This window comes from Bos taurus, chromosome 13, assembly GCF_002263795.3.
Source record: "Bos taurus isolate L1 Dominette 01449 registration number 42190680 breed Hereford chromosome 13, ARS-UCD2.0, whole genome shotgun sequence".
In the NCBI taxonomy this organism is placed as follows: domain Eukaryota; kingdom Metazoa; phylum Chordata; class Mammalia; order Artiodactyla; family Bovidae; genus Bos; species Bos taurus.
In genome coordinates this window covers 40053816-40071549 of record NC_037340.1, presented here as the reverse complement: position 1 = coordinate 40071549, position 17734 = coordinate 40053816, and the positions used below count along the sequence as shown (strand labels likewise).

Genomic DNA, 17734 nt, shown 5'->3' with positions numbered 1-17734 from the left:
TCTTCTCTTCACATCAGGTGGAAGTATTGGAGCTTCAGCTTCAGTATCAGTGCTTCCAATGAACAGTCAGGCTTGATTTCCGTTAGGATACTGGTTTGATCTCCTTGCTGTCCAAGAGACTCTCAAGAGTCTTCTCCGACACCACAGTTTAAAAGCATCAATTCTTTGGCGCTCAGCCTTCTTTATGGTCCAATTCACATCTGTCCATGACTACTGGAAAAACATAGATTTGACTAGTTAGACTTTTGTTGGCAAAGTGATGTCTTTGCTGTCTGGGTTCGTCATAGTTTGTCAGAAGGACTGAAACTGTGACTAATGAAAATTTGGAGAAAACATGATCCTAGGGTTATGGATGTAGAGTTCCGAGGCTGCACAAAGGAGGATGAAGTCTGGAGGGGAAGCAGCGGTGGGGTCACAGGCTGGACCACATGGCAAGTCCTGCAGGAGGGGAGCCTGGGCAGCATGGTGGGGGGTGGAGGTCAACCCAGGGGTGGGGGGAGCAGCAGGATCAGGTGGGCTGGGTCTGCTCGAGACTGAAGAGCACAAGGACTCCTAGTGGGGGTCAAGCCTCTGGGGTGATATCAAGGGGCCCTTGTTCACCGTGAGGAGCGTGAGCTTGAGTGGACAGTGATAGGGGCCTCGGATGTCCACAGCAGGGGTGGTACTGTTAGATCTCAGTTGTAGGGGGGCTTCCTGAGGCCATGGGGAGGAGGGCAGGGAGGAGGCTGATAAGGATAAAGCCGGAGGTCAGGGATTATGTCACCTTGGAGCCTCCATGCTGCAGACAGGAGGTGGGGTGACCCTTCCAGCGCCTTGCGTTGTCTTGGGAGATTAAAATGAACCATGACATTTAGAAATGAGCTAGGAGGGACTTCTCTAGGGGAACATGGTTTATCTTGATCCTAGCTGGGATCACCCAGTGGTCAGTACTCAGCTGTGGTTTTCTATTTTATGATGTACATTTATCGATTCTCTAAAAATACCAGTGGATCGTTTTTGTACCTGAGTGATAAATTCACGCTTGCATTTGGTGATGTCATTAAATAATTGCAGTATTTTACGTTGGACCGTTGTACAGTTATCTGTTAAAAGAAATGATAAAGTTAAAATTCCTGCTTTCTTTCATCTTCCTTCCGGGTGTGGTGTGTGTGTGCGAGTGCGTGCATGTGTGTGTGTATGTGATATTCTGCTCTCTCAAGTGGAAATGCCCTGTCCCTGCATCTCCTGGCTCCCCCTCCCCTGGGCATGCCTGTCCCTAAAGCTCCTATGACTTACAGTTGTCAACCATTCTGCTTGCGCTTTCTGTTTTTTTGTTTTTTGTTTTTTTTTACTTCTTCACTTTGAATTAAAACACTTTGTAGAACTTAGAAGGCAAATGTACCCTTGGAGTGAAGTAGAACTTCTAACAAGCATAGAAAACTTTATTGTGAAAGCCACTAATCCTACTGCACAATTTTTGTGGGGAAAAAGTATCTAAAACGACATTTTGTAGAGTCAGTGAAGTAGTGAATTATTTTAAAATGTTTTGAAATCCATCCCTGTGTGTTCTGTGTTAATGCCCACAGAAGTGGAAGAATACCTGCAGCCAGAAAACACACCTGCCACCGAATCTGGGCCCCTGGGGCAGCAGCCGATGGTTCGGAGCGGCAGCAGCCCTGAGGTCACCGAGCCGCTGTGTCCTGAGCCCCCCCCAGGTATCAGCATTTTACGCACGCGAGACCCTAGCTTCTGGCTGGGGAGAGGCTGCGTGTCGTGGGGCTTTCTACTTTAATCCTAGTTCTGTTTATTTCAAGGGAATTTACTTTAGAGTTTGATTGCAAGGATGTGATTTCTTGAATCACATGAAATATTTTCACTACTTATTTTTATCTAATTATCTGAATTGTGTGTGTGTGTGTGTGTCCTTTTTTCAAGTGTAGCGTGTTTGAGGACTAAAAAGAAATCCAGAGTGGCTGGAGGAGGTGGGAGGAAGAGGATGTTCACCCCAGGCAAGGAACGGCAGCAGGTTAGGGCAGAGGCCAGGAGGAGAGGGGTCATGGGGTGAGGGATGAGAGGTGGATGGCTGACCAGACTTGTGAAGCTTATTAGCAGCATGTAGATCTGCCGAGGTTGAAAAATGATAACTTGTATTATTAGCGTTATGGGCTTCCCTGGTGGCTAAGCGGTAAAGAATCTGCCTGCAATGCAGGAGACCCAGGTTCAATCCCTGGGTGGGGAAGATCCCTTGGAGGAGGAAATGGTGACCCACTCCAGTATTCTTGCCTGGGAAATCCCATGGACAGAGGAGCCTTGCGGGCTACAGTCCATAGGGTTGCAGAGTCGGACACAACTGAGCGACTGAGCAGGCATGCACACCAACTAGCATTAATCCACACAGTTTCTCCAGCAGCTTTCAGCAGCAACCAGGGTGAAAGGTGGCAAGGCAGGTGGTTAGACCTGTGAGCTTTGACAAATGTGTTTTACAGTGAAAATGCATGTTTAAGTGTGTCTGGTGACAGTGAGCATACGTACTTAGTTTCATGAGTTAGGTAATCAACCAAGCCGTCCTGTAGGCCTGTGTCAGGGTCATGCCATCCTCGTCAAATGAGCAGGGTATAGCCCCTCTTAGAAATTCTCTCGGAAGAAAAATAATAAATATAAAATAAAGACAACTTGAGAAATGTGTTACCTGGAAGATTTTCTGTTCTCCTCAAGTCTTTGTGTAAGATTGTTGTGATCTTTTTCCCTTGAATATTTGGTGGAATCCATCAGTTGCCTCGAGTTTTCTTGTCGGAAGATTTTAAAGTACTATTCAGATTTTTAAATCATTCTAAGACTTCATATTTTCCTTTTCTTGTTTTAATTTGCATAAATTTTGTGGTTTTTTTTCCCTAGGAATTTGTTCATTTATTTTTTAAAGAAGATTTATTGGCCCCAGACTACACATAGAATCTGATCTTTTTAATTAACGGTGGCAGGCTCGGTGGAGATATCCCATTCTCTGTTACAGACAGTGGTTGTCAGTTACTTCTTTCACTAGCAATGCTGAGCCACCTCATGCTCCCTTCCCCATTCCCTTCCTCCCTTCCCCAGCCTGGCTGACTCAGGCAGCTCTTGGCTGAGACCCCTTCTCCAAGGCCCCCAGACAGGCCTTATTGCTCCCCCTCCCCTCACCATGTGTAACATTAACACTCGACAGTAAAGTTCTCTGTTCATCAGAGACCAGGTCTGTGGGGCAGTCGTGATCCATAGGCTGCTCACGTGCTGGGCCCTGCACTCTTGTTTTTACATGTCTTAAAATATCTAAATTTAATCATTGCTTGTGTATAAAAATCTTTTCCCAGTTTTACCATCTGAAATATTTCTTTTGTTGATTTCCCCCTTTCCCACCCCCAACTCTCTAGGCCAAAAGCTAGAAAATGCACAGAACGTGAGTTCTTCAGAGCCCAGACTTGCTCAGGAGAGCAAAGGACATGAGAAGAAAGAGCATGAAGGAATAACAGTAAGATCTTTTCAGAATACACACGTGTGTCATTAAAAATAAACGTACTGACCACTGGCACGATACGCACATTTACTAGTGGCCGTGACACTATCTTTTAAAGTTTTTTTCCACTTAGATGTGTTTTAGGGCCAGGTGACCTTGAGACGTTTGAAAGACTTGCTCACTTTCTATGTAAAATTATAGTCACATTACAAAAATAGAACGCAGTAAGCATGAAAACAGAATTTCGCACCTGGTCTGTATGTGCACTTTCTCTTTTTAAGGACATCCTTGCCTGTCAAGCAGATGCTCAGACTCCCTATTCCTGGTATCACTGTAGGTTGTAGCCTTCATCTGACCCGAGTTCACAGATAAATGAGATGTTATGGTTTCTTTCTTTTTAAAAAAACGTAAAATGGCATTTATAGGTTTCTTAAAACACAAATAAAAAGTTTAAAGAAGAAAATTAAAAAGTAGCCCTAACTCATTCATGCAGATAATTCCTATTTATTCATTAAAAAAAAAAAACAAAACGTAGTATCTATGAATAGAACACTCAGACATCCCAGAAAAGTACAAAATACACACAGAAAGTCACTCCCTACTCTTCCCTGCCTGGAAGATATGAGTGTTCCTCGGTTCTTTTTTAACGGGCATATACCAGCTTTATACGTACATTCCATTTGTATGTATATTCTGAGTGTGTATTTCAACAGTCAGATAAACACCCGGAGACTCACCGCCGGCACAGAAACCAGAGCATCTTCATAGCTGTTGCTGTGCCTTGTGGGCGTCGTCTTGGTCCCTCAGAGAACAGCTCTGTGCTGGCTCTGTGTCGATTGTGTCTTTGCTTTCCTTTGTAGTTTTGCTTGAAATGTATGTCCCTCTAAACAATGCATCCTTTAGTTTCCCTCATTTTTAAGCTTTATAAAGGCGGTGTGATTACTTTGTTCACTCATTACCCTGTATTTACATGGTGGCACGCTGCCCTAGCTCATTGCTTTCTCTGCTGTTTGATATTCCACCGTGAGTACACCACAGTTCACTTTTCCACTCTCTTGTTAACGTTTAGCTTGTCCCCCCCCTCTTTTTTTTTTAATGAGAAATGAAGCTGTGCACATTCTTGTATGTGTTTCAAGATCTACCTGTAAGATTTTCTCAACGGTGTTGTCTTAGAGTGGAACTGATGAGTCCCAGGGAAAAAGGACGCTCTTTTTTACAAGAGAATGTGTCTTTCTCCAGAGTGGTTGTACCACTTCTGTTTTGGCCAGCAGTGTGTAAAAAGTTTCTGTTCATCCACATTCCTGCCAACACTTACTGCTGTCAGATTTAAACTCTTGGGAGTCGAGTGGGTGAAATGGGATCTTATTTTGTTTTGCATTTCTCAAGTTGCCGATAAAGTCTTTGCTTATGTTGATTGGCCATATGTGTTTCATCTGTGGAGTGCCTACTGATGTCTTTTCCATTTTCCTGTTGATGTGTCTTTGTTATTTGTACCGATTCTTAATGTAGTCTGAATACGGATCCTGTATTGGTTACATTTCTGGTGAATTTCTTCCAATGTGTGTCTTACATTTTCACATTCTCTATGTTGTCTTTTGATGAATAGAAGCTCTTAATTTTGATATTCTTGATTATCGTTTTTTGTTATTAATTTTATGAAAATTAAAAAAAATTCATTTCTGTGTTTGCTTTTGGCTGTGCTGGATCTTTGTTGTTGTGTAGGCTTTTATCTAGTTATGGTGGGGGGTGGGGGCTACTCTGTACTTGCAGTGCACAGGCTTCTCACTGCGGTGGCTCCTCTTATTCCAGAGGACCGGTTCTAGGGCACATGGACTTAGTAATTATGGTCCATGGGCTTAGTTGCTCTGCAGCATGTTGGATCTTCCTGGTTCAGGGGTCCAACCCATTTCTTCTGCATTAGCAGGCAGATTCTTCATGACTGAGCCACCAGGGAAGCCCTGAAAAATTTAAAATATCAACTTGAAAGGGATAAGAATATTTGCCTTATGTTTATAAATGTTTCAGTTTTGTGCTCTATACATTTAACTCTTTCATCTGCCTGGAGCTGATGTTTATGGGATGGCAGTAGGGATCCAATTTCATTTTTTTCCCTACATGGATAGCCACTTATCCTGGGTCCCCTATACTGAATTCATTTTCCTTTATTGATCTGAAAATGCTACCTATCTCTCATACTCATAGATACTGCATCCCAGATGTTTGAGGCTTTGTTTTGGTGCTTCTTAAGTCATTGGTTACTTTGTCTGTCTTAATTCAGTAGTTCCACTACTTCCTCCTCACCCCCATCTAATGGAAGCTTTTTTTCCTACTATCTTCTGTCTTTTGTTGTTGCTGTTGAGAGGTCTTCTGTCCGTCCTGTTTGTTGTTCCTCACTGTTCTTAATCCTTGTCCTCCAGTTTCACTACAGAATATTTAGGCGCATTTTCTCTTGGTCTGTACAATTTGTCCTATTTTGGATATGCTATATGTGTCAGGCATCTGTGAATAATTGTTCTTCCATTGCTTCTGGAAAATTCTTGGTAATCCGTTCATCAAATATTGCCCGTTCTTTGTTCTCTCACCCTTTCCTTCTGGAGTTATGGGTAGAAATATATTTAGACTTTCTTATTCTGTGTTCTGTATCTCTTAAGCCCTCTTTCATATTTTCCATTCTCCTTGGCTATGTGGGTGCGTTCTGGGTGATTCATCAGATCTTTCATTCAGTTCAATAATTCTCTTCTTATGCATTTATAGTCTGCTGTTTAATGGTCCCATTGAGTTTTTTTGGTTCAACAATTTTATGTTTTGCTTCTGAAAGTTCAGGTTAACATTTTTCAAGTATATCTTGTAATCTCTCATGATCTCTTATAGTTTGTGCATTTTTTTGTGATTCCCACCTTTTATTCCTTTAAACTAGTCACAGATTACAGTTCTGAATTCTTTATCTGATTATCTGAAATCCTTGAGGGGTGGGTGGGGAATCTAAATCTGATGTTTGTTGTTTCTAAGATTTGTGTTTGGTGGGTTTTTAATTTCCTTTGGTGTTTGGTAACTTTTGATTGTGAGTTCCTAGCTGGCTAATCTGAATCTGCAGAAAACCTGGATTTCTGACGTGATGAAGTTTCACAAAACAGGGAGTGCTACTTTAATTTGGGACTCTGGTTCCTTTTGCCACTGGCAGTGGTAATATTAGATTAATGCCCAAGGTAGCCCCATTTCACTGCCCTGATTTCCGTGTGCTTTGGGTGGGAGTGGGAAGAGGGGCTGGGTCCCTTGAAGGTTTGTTTTACTTCCTGTGAGCCCCAGATTTTTATGTAGGTTCTATAGTTGGAGGATATTTCATCTTCCAGAGAGTCAGAAGCAGAAGAGCCTATAATCTGCTTTTCAATTAAGGAGATAGCCTGTGTATATTCCATTATCATATTAGAAATATATGCTTCCCAGGTGGCTCAGTGATAAAGAATCTGCCTACAATGCAGTAGACACAGATTCAGTTCCTGGGTCAGGAAGATCCCTGGAGAAGGGTATGGCAACCCTCTCCAGTATTCTCGCCTGGGAAATCCTATGGATAGAGGAGCCTGGTGGGCAACAGTCCATGGGGTTACAAAAGAGTCAGACACAACTGAGCAACTAAACAACAACAACAATATTAGGTACATATCATCCTTCTTTAAAGCTGAGTAGCATTTTTTTACATACTGTTAATCTTCTAAATATTTCATTCATGACCTACTTATGTGTTTTAGCTTAATGATTATTCTGTCCTTTAATTTTACATCTTAGTCCCTCCTTTTCATGTGTTTGCTTATTTAGTATTCATTCCTTTAGTTGGCTTATTGAATCCTGTGATTTTTGTACACTCTAAGCTGGAGAGCCTTAAATATACTATCTTCATTTCTGGCTCTATTCTCCATCTTGCCAGTCATGGATTTTTGTTGCACACTTATGGTACATTCTCTTTAGATATTCAGCCCAAAAATGGATATTAAAATATCAGAAACTTTCTCAAATTCCTCCGTCCATTGTCCATCCATCTGCCTTTCCTCCCTACCTCCCTTCCTTCTTTTGTCACCGTCTTTCTCATGGTCCCCTAGATTCATATCCTTATGTAATTTAAGTTCCATTCCCATGGACAACACTTATATAAGCTCTTATCTGTCATTCTGCAGCATTTTTAAAATTTGTCTTTTCTTCTCCTTTTCTATCATCAAAAGCCTTATTTGCTCATTCCTGAATTACCATCATAATTCCATAGCAACTTTCTTCTTAACTCTATTCCACAGATAGTAAGTCAACTTAACCATTTTGATTATGTTTTTAATCACAATCAGCTACTGTCTGGAACATATGGTTGCTCATTTTGTCAATACTGGGTTGAAATTCCTAAGCCTGATGTTGGAGGCGCCCTGGCAGGTGTGCTGCTTGTAGAAGGTGGTCATGTTTCCTTCTTAGCGTTTCCCTCTCCACCTGACTGCCCTGCATGGCCTGCTGTAATCGGCTTCTTTTCCTGCACGTAGAACTTGCTGATTTCTCAGTGCTTCCTGCCCTGAGCCCCTTCCTGCCTACTCTCTACCACCTCATGTCTGTAGCCTTGTTGAGCAGCTCTCCTGTCACTGTGAGCCGATCAAGGTAACACTTTCTTCTGCATACCTTTTAGAGAGAGTTGACTTGCATATTTTGCTAATGTACATTGTGATCATTTTGTGTAATTTGTGTATGTTTTGTCTTCCCACACCGGTTATGTAAAATGTAGGGTGCAGATTGCCTCCCAGTGTTCTAGTCCCATATTTAACCCATGGTCCAGTGCTGAGCAGTGCTCAGGGAAGCCTGCTGCACCTGTAACAAGGGAGGCATTGAATGGGTCTGGGTGGGGTTTACGCCCTCCCTGCCAACATGCTGGTGACTTATACCTCCTGGAGGATGATATCCATTATGCATGTGTACCCTAGCAGAGGTACAAATAGAACCTCAACATAAATGATTTCCATGTAACTTAGCATCCCTCCTCCATAGACCATGTTAATTGGATGCCAACTGATAAAGCAGAAGCCTTAAATTTCAGATCTTGGGTAATTTATAACTTGGTCACAGTAATTAGTGAACCCATATCCTTCCAGTGAAGAACGTCATTCAGTTTTTTGTTACTATTCTTACTGTTTGTTTGTTTCTTTTTCTTTAGACATATGGACTAGAAACTTAACAGTCTTGTAAAAATTAAAACTTTTCTGTAACCAGCGCAATCTTTCTTTCTATCTGAAGATCTTAGTTCGAAGAAGCAGCAGCCCCATTGAACTGGATTTGAAAGATGACTCACAGCAGATGCAAGGAAAACGTAGGGAGAGACAGAAGAGTAAGTACCAGGAGATGTGGTCTGTGTTCCTCCAGCATCAACATGGATAGACTTTGTTTCCTTTTGACCTTCTAACTCAAATGATATCATCTGAAGACACGATGTTGCGATACAGAACATTTTTATTCCTGGAATCCCAGGATAGATGGGTGGTTAATACCAGTCAAACATTAAACATTACCCAGTTACCTTCGAGAATTGTCTTTCCAGCCCTGGGTCTCCAGGTGAAAAGCACAATGAAGGCTGATGGCTGGTGAGGAGACAGGCCCAGAAGGAAGAATGGTCTTCCTTTTGGACGTTCCCCCAGGTTCGGAACACAAAGCTTCTGCAGTACCTTAACATCAGTGGTATAAGTATTTAAAATTTGACTGGGATGCTGAGATGTACCATTAGGTACTGTAATATGCAGCCCTAATACTCTGCTTCCCTGAGGTCCTCTGTCATGCCCCCTCCTTCTTGGTCGTTCCTGGTGGAGGGCAGAGCAGGAACTCTCAGGCTCCACCTTCTGGAGTCCCGGGACAGGCGAAGTGAGGGACCTCGCAGGTGACTGGGGCAGTTGTCAGTTCTCTGCATGTGAATACCTGATGGTAGATTACAAGCAGCAGGGCTGGGGGACTGTCAGCGGCTGACACAAAGGGCAGCCAGGAGGGCTACAGGCAGAGAGGGTGGGCACCCCGAGTCTGTGTGCGCCAGACAGGGGACTTAAGGGGCAGGCCGATAGAAGCGGTTCTGTGTCAGACTGAATAGCCAGGTGGGGCTTCATAGCCTTTGACAGCATCACGGTACCATGACATCGGAGCATTTCAGTGCTTAGTGGAGGAGATTCTCTATTGGTGGGATGCCTCATCCCCCAGTGATCCTAGGTGACTCGCCTAGGTTCATGTCTAGACATAGATTCTTCAGCCTGGAAGCATGAACCTGCCTTTGTAGTGGGATCAATTCCCATCCACCTCCTCCAGCCACCTCTGTTTTGTAGTTGAGTAAGTCAGGGTACAAGGTGTGAGGATGTGCTCTTGTGGGTACCAGGGGAACTCAGTTAAGACCTGTGAAGAGTCGGAGCCCATAAAGAGAACTCACATCCACACATGGGAGCTGTGTGTCGTTGACCAGGGGCCCCACGCAGGCCCCTGTCCCCAGGGGCAGCTGCTTAGGTCCTTGTGTGCCAGGACCATGGACATGCTCGTGCCCTGCCCTTGGCCATCTTGGGCTGTGTCTTCCGTCATTCCAGGTGACAGTGTGAGCAGTGACCCCACTCTGGGCTGCAGCACTGAGGCAGAGCTGTCCCTGAGCCACTGGCAGACCTGCGAGGAAGACCCAGATCTGAGCCCGCCTGCAGATACTGTGACCGACGCTGACGCCCGCCACTGGTTACAGCTCCGGCCCACGGATGCTTCAAACCTAACAGGTAAGCACATCCTTAAGACGAGGCAGCGGCATTCACAGGGTTTCCCAGGTGTGAGGACGCTAGGGCATCCTTTGGCACAGTGATGATGGGGGCTGCCCCCTCCCACATGGGCGTGCCCACCCCAGTCCCCCCACCCCCACTGGTCATAATCAGCGGCGGAGTCTCGGTGTCCTGTGTGCAGAGGGTTCTGAAACAGTGGAAGAACGGGGAGGAAGCCCATTATGCCCACACTCGCTGTCCAACACGGGAGGAGGTGGCTGATATTTAGGCCAATGCTTTGCCATTCCTGACCAGATTTGCTTTACTCTGAAAACAGAGAAAAGTGATTTCTCCAACTTACATGTGCCACAAATCCAGGAGAAGTTAAAGAATTTGAATACTTACCTATTGCTGCTTTCTTTAACTTTGGTGTGGAATCTTTGATGCATGCAAGATAAGTTGTGATACATGTTATGGACCGGTGAGCCTGCCCCGAGCGTAAGAAGTAGAATAGCTCCCCCACCAGTGAGACCCCCCAACAGGGGGGCCCCCTTCTCAAGTCCTTTCCTTCTCTTGTCATCTCATGTGAATACTGTGACCCTGTCCACAGTGGTTTTTTTTAAATTAAATTATTTTTTGCAATTATTTAAGTTTTCTTGGGGTTTTTAATAACCATTCCCACTTCTTTATAAAGTGTTAACCACAGTATCTGTCTATTCAAACAACATATCATTTAATTTTGGTTTTAAGCTTTTTAAAAATGTCGTCATATTCTGTATTTTTTTTTTTTTTTTGCAACATTTTTCCCTTGAGTATTTGTAGTTCTAAGATTCATGAATAGGTTACAGAGCCGAACTTTCTGGGATGGCATCCAGGCTCTGCCAAGGAGTTGCTGGGTGGCTTTGAGCCAGGTGGCTTTGACAGAGAGCTGGCTTTGGGCTCTCTGTCCTTCAGTTTCTCTTTACAGTAAAGTGGGGATACTAATAGTCCATGTTATAGAGTTGTTGGAGGAATCAGTGAGTGAGCCTCTACGTCAAGCGCATAGAGCAGATTTAGCTCTTCATATGCACGCACACACGCATGCACGCCCACGCATACACGCATATCATGTGACCCTGGGAAAGTGAGCCTCTTTCACTTCAGGTTCAGTTCCCTGGCCTGTCACACAGAGGGCACCAAGAGAAGCTGGGTTTTTGTTTTGCTTGGTTTTGGTGAGAAATTGCTGGGAGAGGCCAGTGTTCTGAGGAGCTCAGCATGGGAGGTGCCCACCACGGCCACATCCCTCCTGGCCCACCACGTTCCCAGGTCCATAGACATCCTTGATGAGAACCGCAACAGCAAACCACAAAGCGCGTGTTGAGTAAAAAGTGGTATTAAACCACTAAAAATCATTTTAAAATTAGAAGTAAAGGCTAAACTTTTAACTTAGCCTTTTTTTTTTTTAACTAAGCAAATTGGTTTTCATAAATTACAGTATACATTTTAACCAGTCTCTGTGTTTTGGGAAATTTCTAATAAAGTAGCATAACACCTTCATAAAATTTACATAGAAAAATGGTGTTAGATAAAAATCTTTTATCTATGAGATAGAGAAGACCAAGAAGAATGATCTTAATGTGCACTTAATGTTTATCTTTATTAAGACTGGAAAAACAAACCAGTTAACTGTAACAACTGTGAACAATGCATTGCCTTATAATGCTGTATGTGCCATTCTCAACAGATAGTGGACATTTTTGGTCTAAATGTTCACCTCTGCCCATGAAAGAAGCCTTGTAAAGTCAATGAGAAAACAGTTGGCAAAACCAATGTGCTTACTTTTATAACTTATTGGGTAGTAATTGGTGCTTCTCAAATTTGTGATTCTTTCATTATAGAAATGATGAAAATCATTTCTATAATATATATAATGATAATTTCTATAATACATATAATACAAAATCATTATATATAGAAAATAAATATAATAATTGTGAATAATAATATCATAAATTTTCAAAGGTTTTAACAGTTTACAAAGAACTTTCAGACATCCTCTTTGATTTTTATGGTAAGCAGGTCAGGTTATACAAATTCTGTTTGAGGGGTGGAGAAGCTGAGACCCAGAGAAATCATGTCATCTCACTGGAAAGTAGGCCCCAGCATTGGAACTGGCTTCCAGAATGTTTTGACTCCATTTGCAAAGTTAGGCCCACTCCTTTCTTCTACGCTGCTGTTCAAATTACAACTGCCAACCCCATTCAAACTATTTGAGAATTATCGATACACTTATGGAATCAGTGGTTTCTTTGGGTCCAATATTCAGATTATCCAAGGGGAATCATCATCATGGTACTGCCGAAGACTTTAGTACATTTTCAGTAAGCTGAATTTGCCTAAACAAGGACCAGCTTTAATTACTTTTATTGAAGAGAGAGAAAATTGGGTGATTACCTCTTTTGTCTGCCTTCTGGAAGGCTTAGCTCTGATCCCATCTCAGAGTGTGCCTGGTATGCTCGGTCTAATACACTTGTGTGAGGTAATTTCATATGATGCTCTCTCTGCTGTGATTAACTCCTCCAGATACTCAGCTCTTCTTTGAAATCCTAATATTGAGAATCAGTACACTCAGTTCAATAGTTCATCTTGTCATGTGTGAAAAGGACAAACCGTAATATGATAAGGTTTATGGATTATCACCGTTCTGAATTTAACTTTCTGTTCTTAGGAGAAAAACTTCTTTGTTAAATGAACAAAGCAAACTCATGTTACCCTGATCTCTAGGACATGCAAAGCGAGCAATCCAACAATTTGAATGTATCTCCATTTCTCACTGAATAATCCTACCAGTTATTAAATGCTTGGAATAATAAACTGCCTCTAAAATCTTAAATTCCTTTATCATTGGCCAGCTAGCAGTTTAGTTTTGTATTTGTTTTCTTATTTAAATCATTTCATGCTTTCTGGAAATGACAGTTAAATTTATAGTGGACTGCTTCAAAACGTGTCTGGGATTTGTATGGCAAGATATGGAGACATGGAGGTGACTGTCATGAGGAAGAAGATTTTAGAAATAGGCACGGGGACTTCCCTGGTGGTCCAGGGTTTAAGAGTCTGCCTTGCAATGCGGGGGACACAGGTTCGATCCTTGACCTGGGATGATCCCACATGTTGCAGGGCAACTAAGTCTGTGTGCCACAACTACTGAGCCTGTGCTCTGCAACAGTGAAAAGCCGCTGCGATGAGAAGTCTTGTGCACCACAACTAGAGAGGAGCCCCCACTGTGGCTTAACTAGAAAATTTTCATTGTTCCCAATGAAGATCCAGCGCAGCCAAAAATAAATAAGAAATTTTTGAAAAAAGAAATATGGACACAGCATGCCCCATAGGAGGGCACATGGGGGTCGGTCGCCTAGGTTGGTGGGTAAGTAGGAAGAGAGGAAAACATGGGCAACGTCCTTTATCGCCATTTGCACAGGGAAGGGAGGGCAGGGCGGACTAAGCAGACTGGGGGTCAGCTGGTTCAGATCATTTCAGCCGAGTCTGAAGCACAGACACTGGCCCAGGCTGCCAGGTGCCAGACCCTGGAGTGATGAGGGCACCGGGGCATCCCCTTGTTGGTGAGAGCTAGACAGAGGAAGGTGGTCAGGATGCTTGGGTTGGGATTGTGAGGTTTACAGGTGAACGACATACTCCCTGGTGAGTTGTTTGTCATCTCTAGGAATTGTCAACCCTGGAAGTGGCAGCCCCTCCTGGCCAGGGAAGCCCCAGATGCCAGAGTATCAAGAATCCAAAAATAAGAAAGTAGAATTGACTCACATGTAAGTTTTGTTCAGTTGAGCTTATGATTTTCAAGAAGTGGGTATTTATAACTCTATAGAAAAGCTATGACAAACCTAGACAGCGTATTAAAAAGCAGAGATATTACTTTGCCGACAAAGGTCAGTATAATCAAAGCTATGGTTTTTCCAGTGGTCATGTATAAATGTGAGAGTTGGACCATAAAGAAGGCTGAGTGCCGAAGAATTGATGCTTTTGAACTGTGGTCTTGGAGAAGACTCTTGAGAGTCCCTTGGACAGCATGGAGATTTAACCAGTCCATCCTAAAGGAAATCAGTCCTGAATATTCATTGGAAGGACTGATATTGAAGCTGAAGCTCCAATACTTTGGCCATTTGATGTGAAGAGCCAACTCATTGGAAAAGACCCTGATGTTGGGAAAGATTGAGGGCAGGAGGAGAAGGGGACGACAGAGGATGAGATGGTTGGATGGCATCACCAACTCAATGGACATGAGTTTGAACAAACTCCAGGACCTGGTGAAGGACAGGGAGGCCTGGCATGCTGTAGTCCATGGGGTCGCAGAGTCAGACACGACTGAATGAGTGAACAACAATAGCTAAGTATTGATATTGCTGCTGACCTCATCTCTTATTTAGCAAATAAGCTTATAGTCTAGAAATACTGCTTTTGATGCTATAAGAAATAAAAAGATTACTAAGCCATAGGCACAACCAACTGAAGAACTTACTGAGAGGACAGAAAAAATAAGACATTTATCCTGATAAGGACAAATAATGGGATAAGTGTGATGAGACTTATTTAAAGAGAGTTTTAATCACAGAGATAGACATACGGACTAAAAGAATGGAATATAAAACATATACTGGATACATAAGGACATGGAGTCATGGTACATGAAAGAGGTAGCCTTCCAGATCTGACAAGAGAAGGATGGGCTGCCCAGTCAAGCACGCAGAACATTTAGCCAGTGGGCAGAAAAGGGGGCAGGATCCCTACCTCACACCCTGCCTGCAGCTGAGTTCCAATGGATAAATAACTCAAATGTAAAAAGGAAAATTTAAAACTTCTGAAAGAAAATATTTTCTAAAAATCTAAGACCTTGGGGGAGGGAAGACTTTCTTAAAATGAGATGAAACAAATGACTGATCATAAGAAGGTGCTGTCATTAATTCAACTCCAGCATAAATAAAACTTTCTTTTCGTTGTCAGAGAGACTTTTAAGAACTGAGAGTTAGCAGAACCTTGAAGGTTAAGGGCCAGCTTCGGTGCCTCTTCTTTTCCAGGTACCTATTAGATTGAAGATACATTTTTTTTTTTTTTAACATTTTTGGCTGCTCTGGGTCTTCATTGCTGCTCTCAGGCATTCTCTAGTTGCAGCGAGTGAGGGCTACTCTTCGTTGGAGTGTGCAGGTTTCTCATTGCAGTGGCTTCTCTCGTTCTGGAGCACAGGGTCTAGAGTGCAGGCTCAGTAGTTATGGCCCACAGGCTTAGTTGTCCTTGCACACCTGGGATCCTCCCAGACCAGGAATTGAACCTGTGTCTCCTGCATTAGCAGGAGGATTCTCAAGCACTGGAAGTCTAGTGCTACATCTTAAGATTCAGTTAGAAGTTTTCAACACTTCACTTTAGTGGAGGAAGGGTCAGTCGTGTTGCCCCGCTTCAGGGATGGGATTGCCATTGGCGATTGGTTGTTCACAGCTGGTTTTTGACTCCAGGACAGTGCATGACAGGAGAGGATCAGTCAGTAAGTACTTCAGTTAGGGGAAGAATCAGCTTTCAGCTGCAGGCTCTTGTTTGATTTAGCTAAAAACAACACATTTTAACCTTTTTTTGATAGTAAAAAATATGTATGGTTGAGTTTCAAAATCTCTGTTAGTATATTTATCCCAACCCTGCCTCTCAATGTTGTTACTGAAATCCTTTGACCACTTCTGCTTTGAATTATAGCTTCTGCTTTTAATTATCCCTGTTACCTGCCACCAAAACTGTTTTTGCATGAATGGTTTGTCAGCATCTGTCACTGCACACATTTTTGGAATCTCCACCAGGCTTTGATCTGTTTTGAAAGTGTCAAATGTTCTAAAGAAAAATCATGATGATAAGTACCAAGAGATTGGTTGCTCACCTTGGAGATCTTTAAGTGAATGTTACATGTCTGGGAAGCAGATGAGAAAGGCCACAGTGATGGTCAACAGAGTGCCAACCTGCTGTTTCTCCACTTAAAAAAAATTATTTATGTATTTGGCTGTGCCAGGTCTTAGTTGTGGCATGCGGGGTCTAGTTCCCTGACTAGGGATTGAACCTGGGCTCCCTGCATTGGGAGCATGGAGTCCTAGCCACTGGACCACCAGGAAAGTCCCCTGTTTCTCCACTTTTTAATCATCAAAGTCTAGGCCTAATTTTTCTGGTCCCAGAATTAAGGTGTTTCAATTGAGCTTTTGGCTTTGTGCCTTTTCAACTCAAATGGGAAAATCATTTCCAAAGCACTGGCCATGCTTCATCTATACTCCACCAAACCTACACAAAATTGCTGCCATGTGAAGTCGCCATTTGGTTGGCTGCCTTATTTTACCAATCACCGAGACTTATTTCATGACTAAAATCCTTTGTACATTTGCTAAGTTCTAAACTTCAGGTTGCTCCTGTATGTGAGCATTGTGTATTGTGCCTGTATGTGTTTGGGGAAAGATGATATAATTTTGTTTGCAAGACTTCCTACTTTAATAAAAAGTATTTAATGTCTCTGAAACATTTAGTAAGTATGAAATAAAAAGGTGCTCTTAGGCTAGCATACTGGAGAAGGCAATGGGGCACCCAACTCCAGTACTCTTGCCTGGAAAATCCCATGGATGGAGGAGCCTGGTAGGCTGCAGTCCATGGGGTCACTAAGAGTCGGACATGACTGAGCGACTTAACTTTCACTTTTCACTTTCATGCACTGGAGAAGGAAATGGCAACCCACTCCAGTGTTCTTGCCTGGAGAATCCCAGGGACAGAGGAGCCTGGTGGGCTGCCGTCTATGGAGTCCCACAGAGTTGGACATGACTGAAGCGACTTAGCAGCAGCAGCAGCAGGCTAGCATACTAGCTTGCTCATGAAAAAGAAAATGAACTGTTTGGTATTTTTAAGGTGAACGTGAAATTTTCAGAAATCTCTCAAATCCCAATTTTTAATTAAGTGCCGCTTCACTGAGGAACCATCTACATGTGAAATGTCAGCATCTGTTCTGTTGCTTATGCCACAAGTGGAATCATTTTGGGCAAAAACATTTCAACTCATTAAAAATTTTTTTTCACGGTAATGTTGAACATGCAGTCATTTCAAATACCTCGAAAAGACTCCCTGTATTTTTATAATGTGATGGAGGATGTTACCTAGAATTTTATCACTGAGGAATAAATTTTTGGTGCAGAAGGGGGATCTTTCCACAAGAGAGAATAATCGTTGGCAGGTTGCAGGGAGATGCAGGTGGTAAGGTATCTGACCTCTGTTTACTTGGAGCCATCACTCAAGGGAAATCCTGTCATGACTGGAAGGCTGAAGGCTGATCTCCACCTCAGATGGCTGCATTGTGGGGGTGATGCTTGGGGATGGAGCAAAAGTCTAAGTCGTCAAATCTCCTGACTCTTTTTTAACCCCTTAGGGGGTTAAAGACTCATCGCTTTCTTCATGAGAAAACTATATGCCATATGATGCTGTTTGTTCACTTGGGAGCTTAGGTTTATTTGTAAGGTTCGTTGAAGCTTCACCA

General features: G+C 42.9%; 1 protein-coding gene across 3 annotated transcripts in view; it reads left to right on the top strand.

Moving 5' to 3' along the window:
* RALGAPA2 (Ral GTPase activating protein catalytic subunit alpha 2) overlaps window positions 1-17734 on the top strand; it is a 278035-nt gene that overhangs the window by 107026 nt on the left and 153275 nt on the right. For all 3 annotated transcript variants that reach the window (XM_025001044.2, XM_025001043.2, XM_025001040.2), the window contains 4 exons: window positions 1566-1694; window positions 3384-3481; window positions 8726-8816; window positions 10045-10221. In XM_025001044.2, the coding sequence (XP_024856812.1) occupies window positions 1566-1694; window positions 3384-3481; window positions 8726-8816; window positions 10045-10221 (495 nt within the window). The remainder of the gene's footprint in view (window positions 1-1565; window positions 1695-3383; window positions 3482-8725; window positions 8817-10044; window positions 10222-17734) is intronic.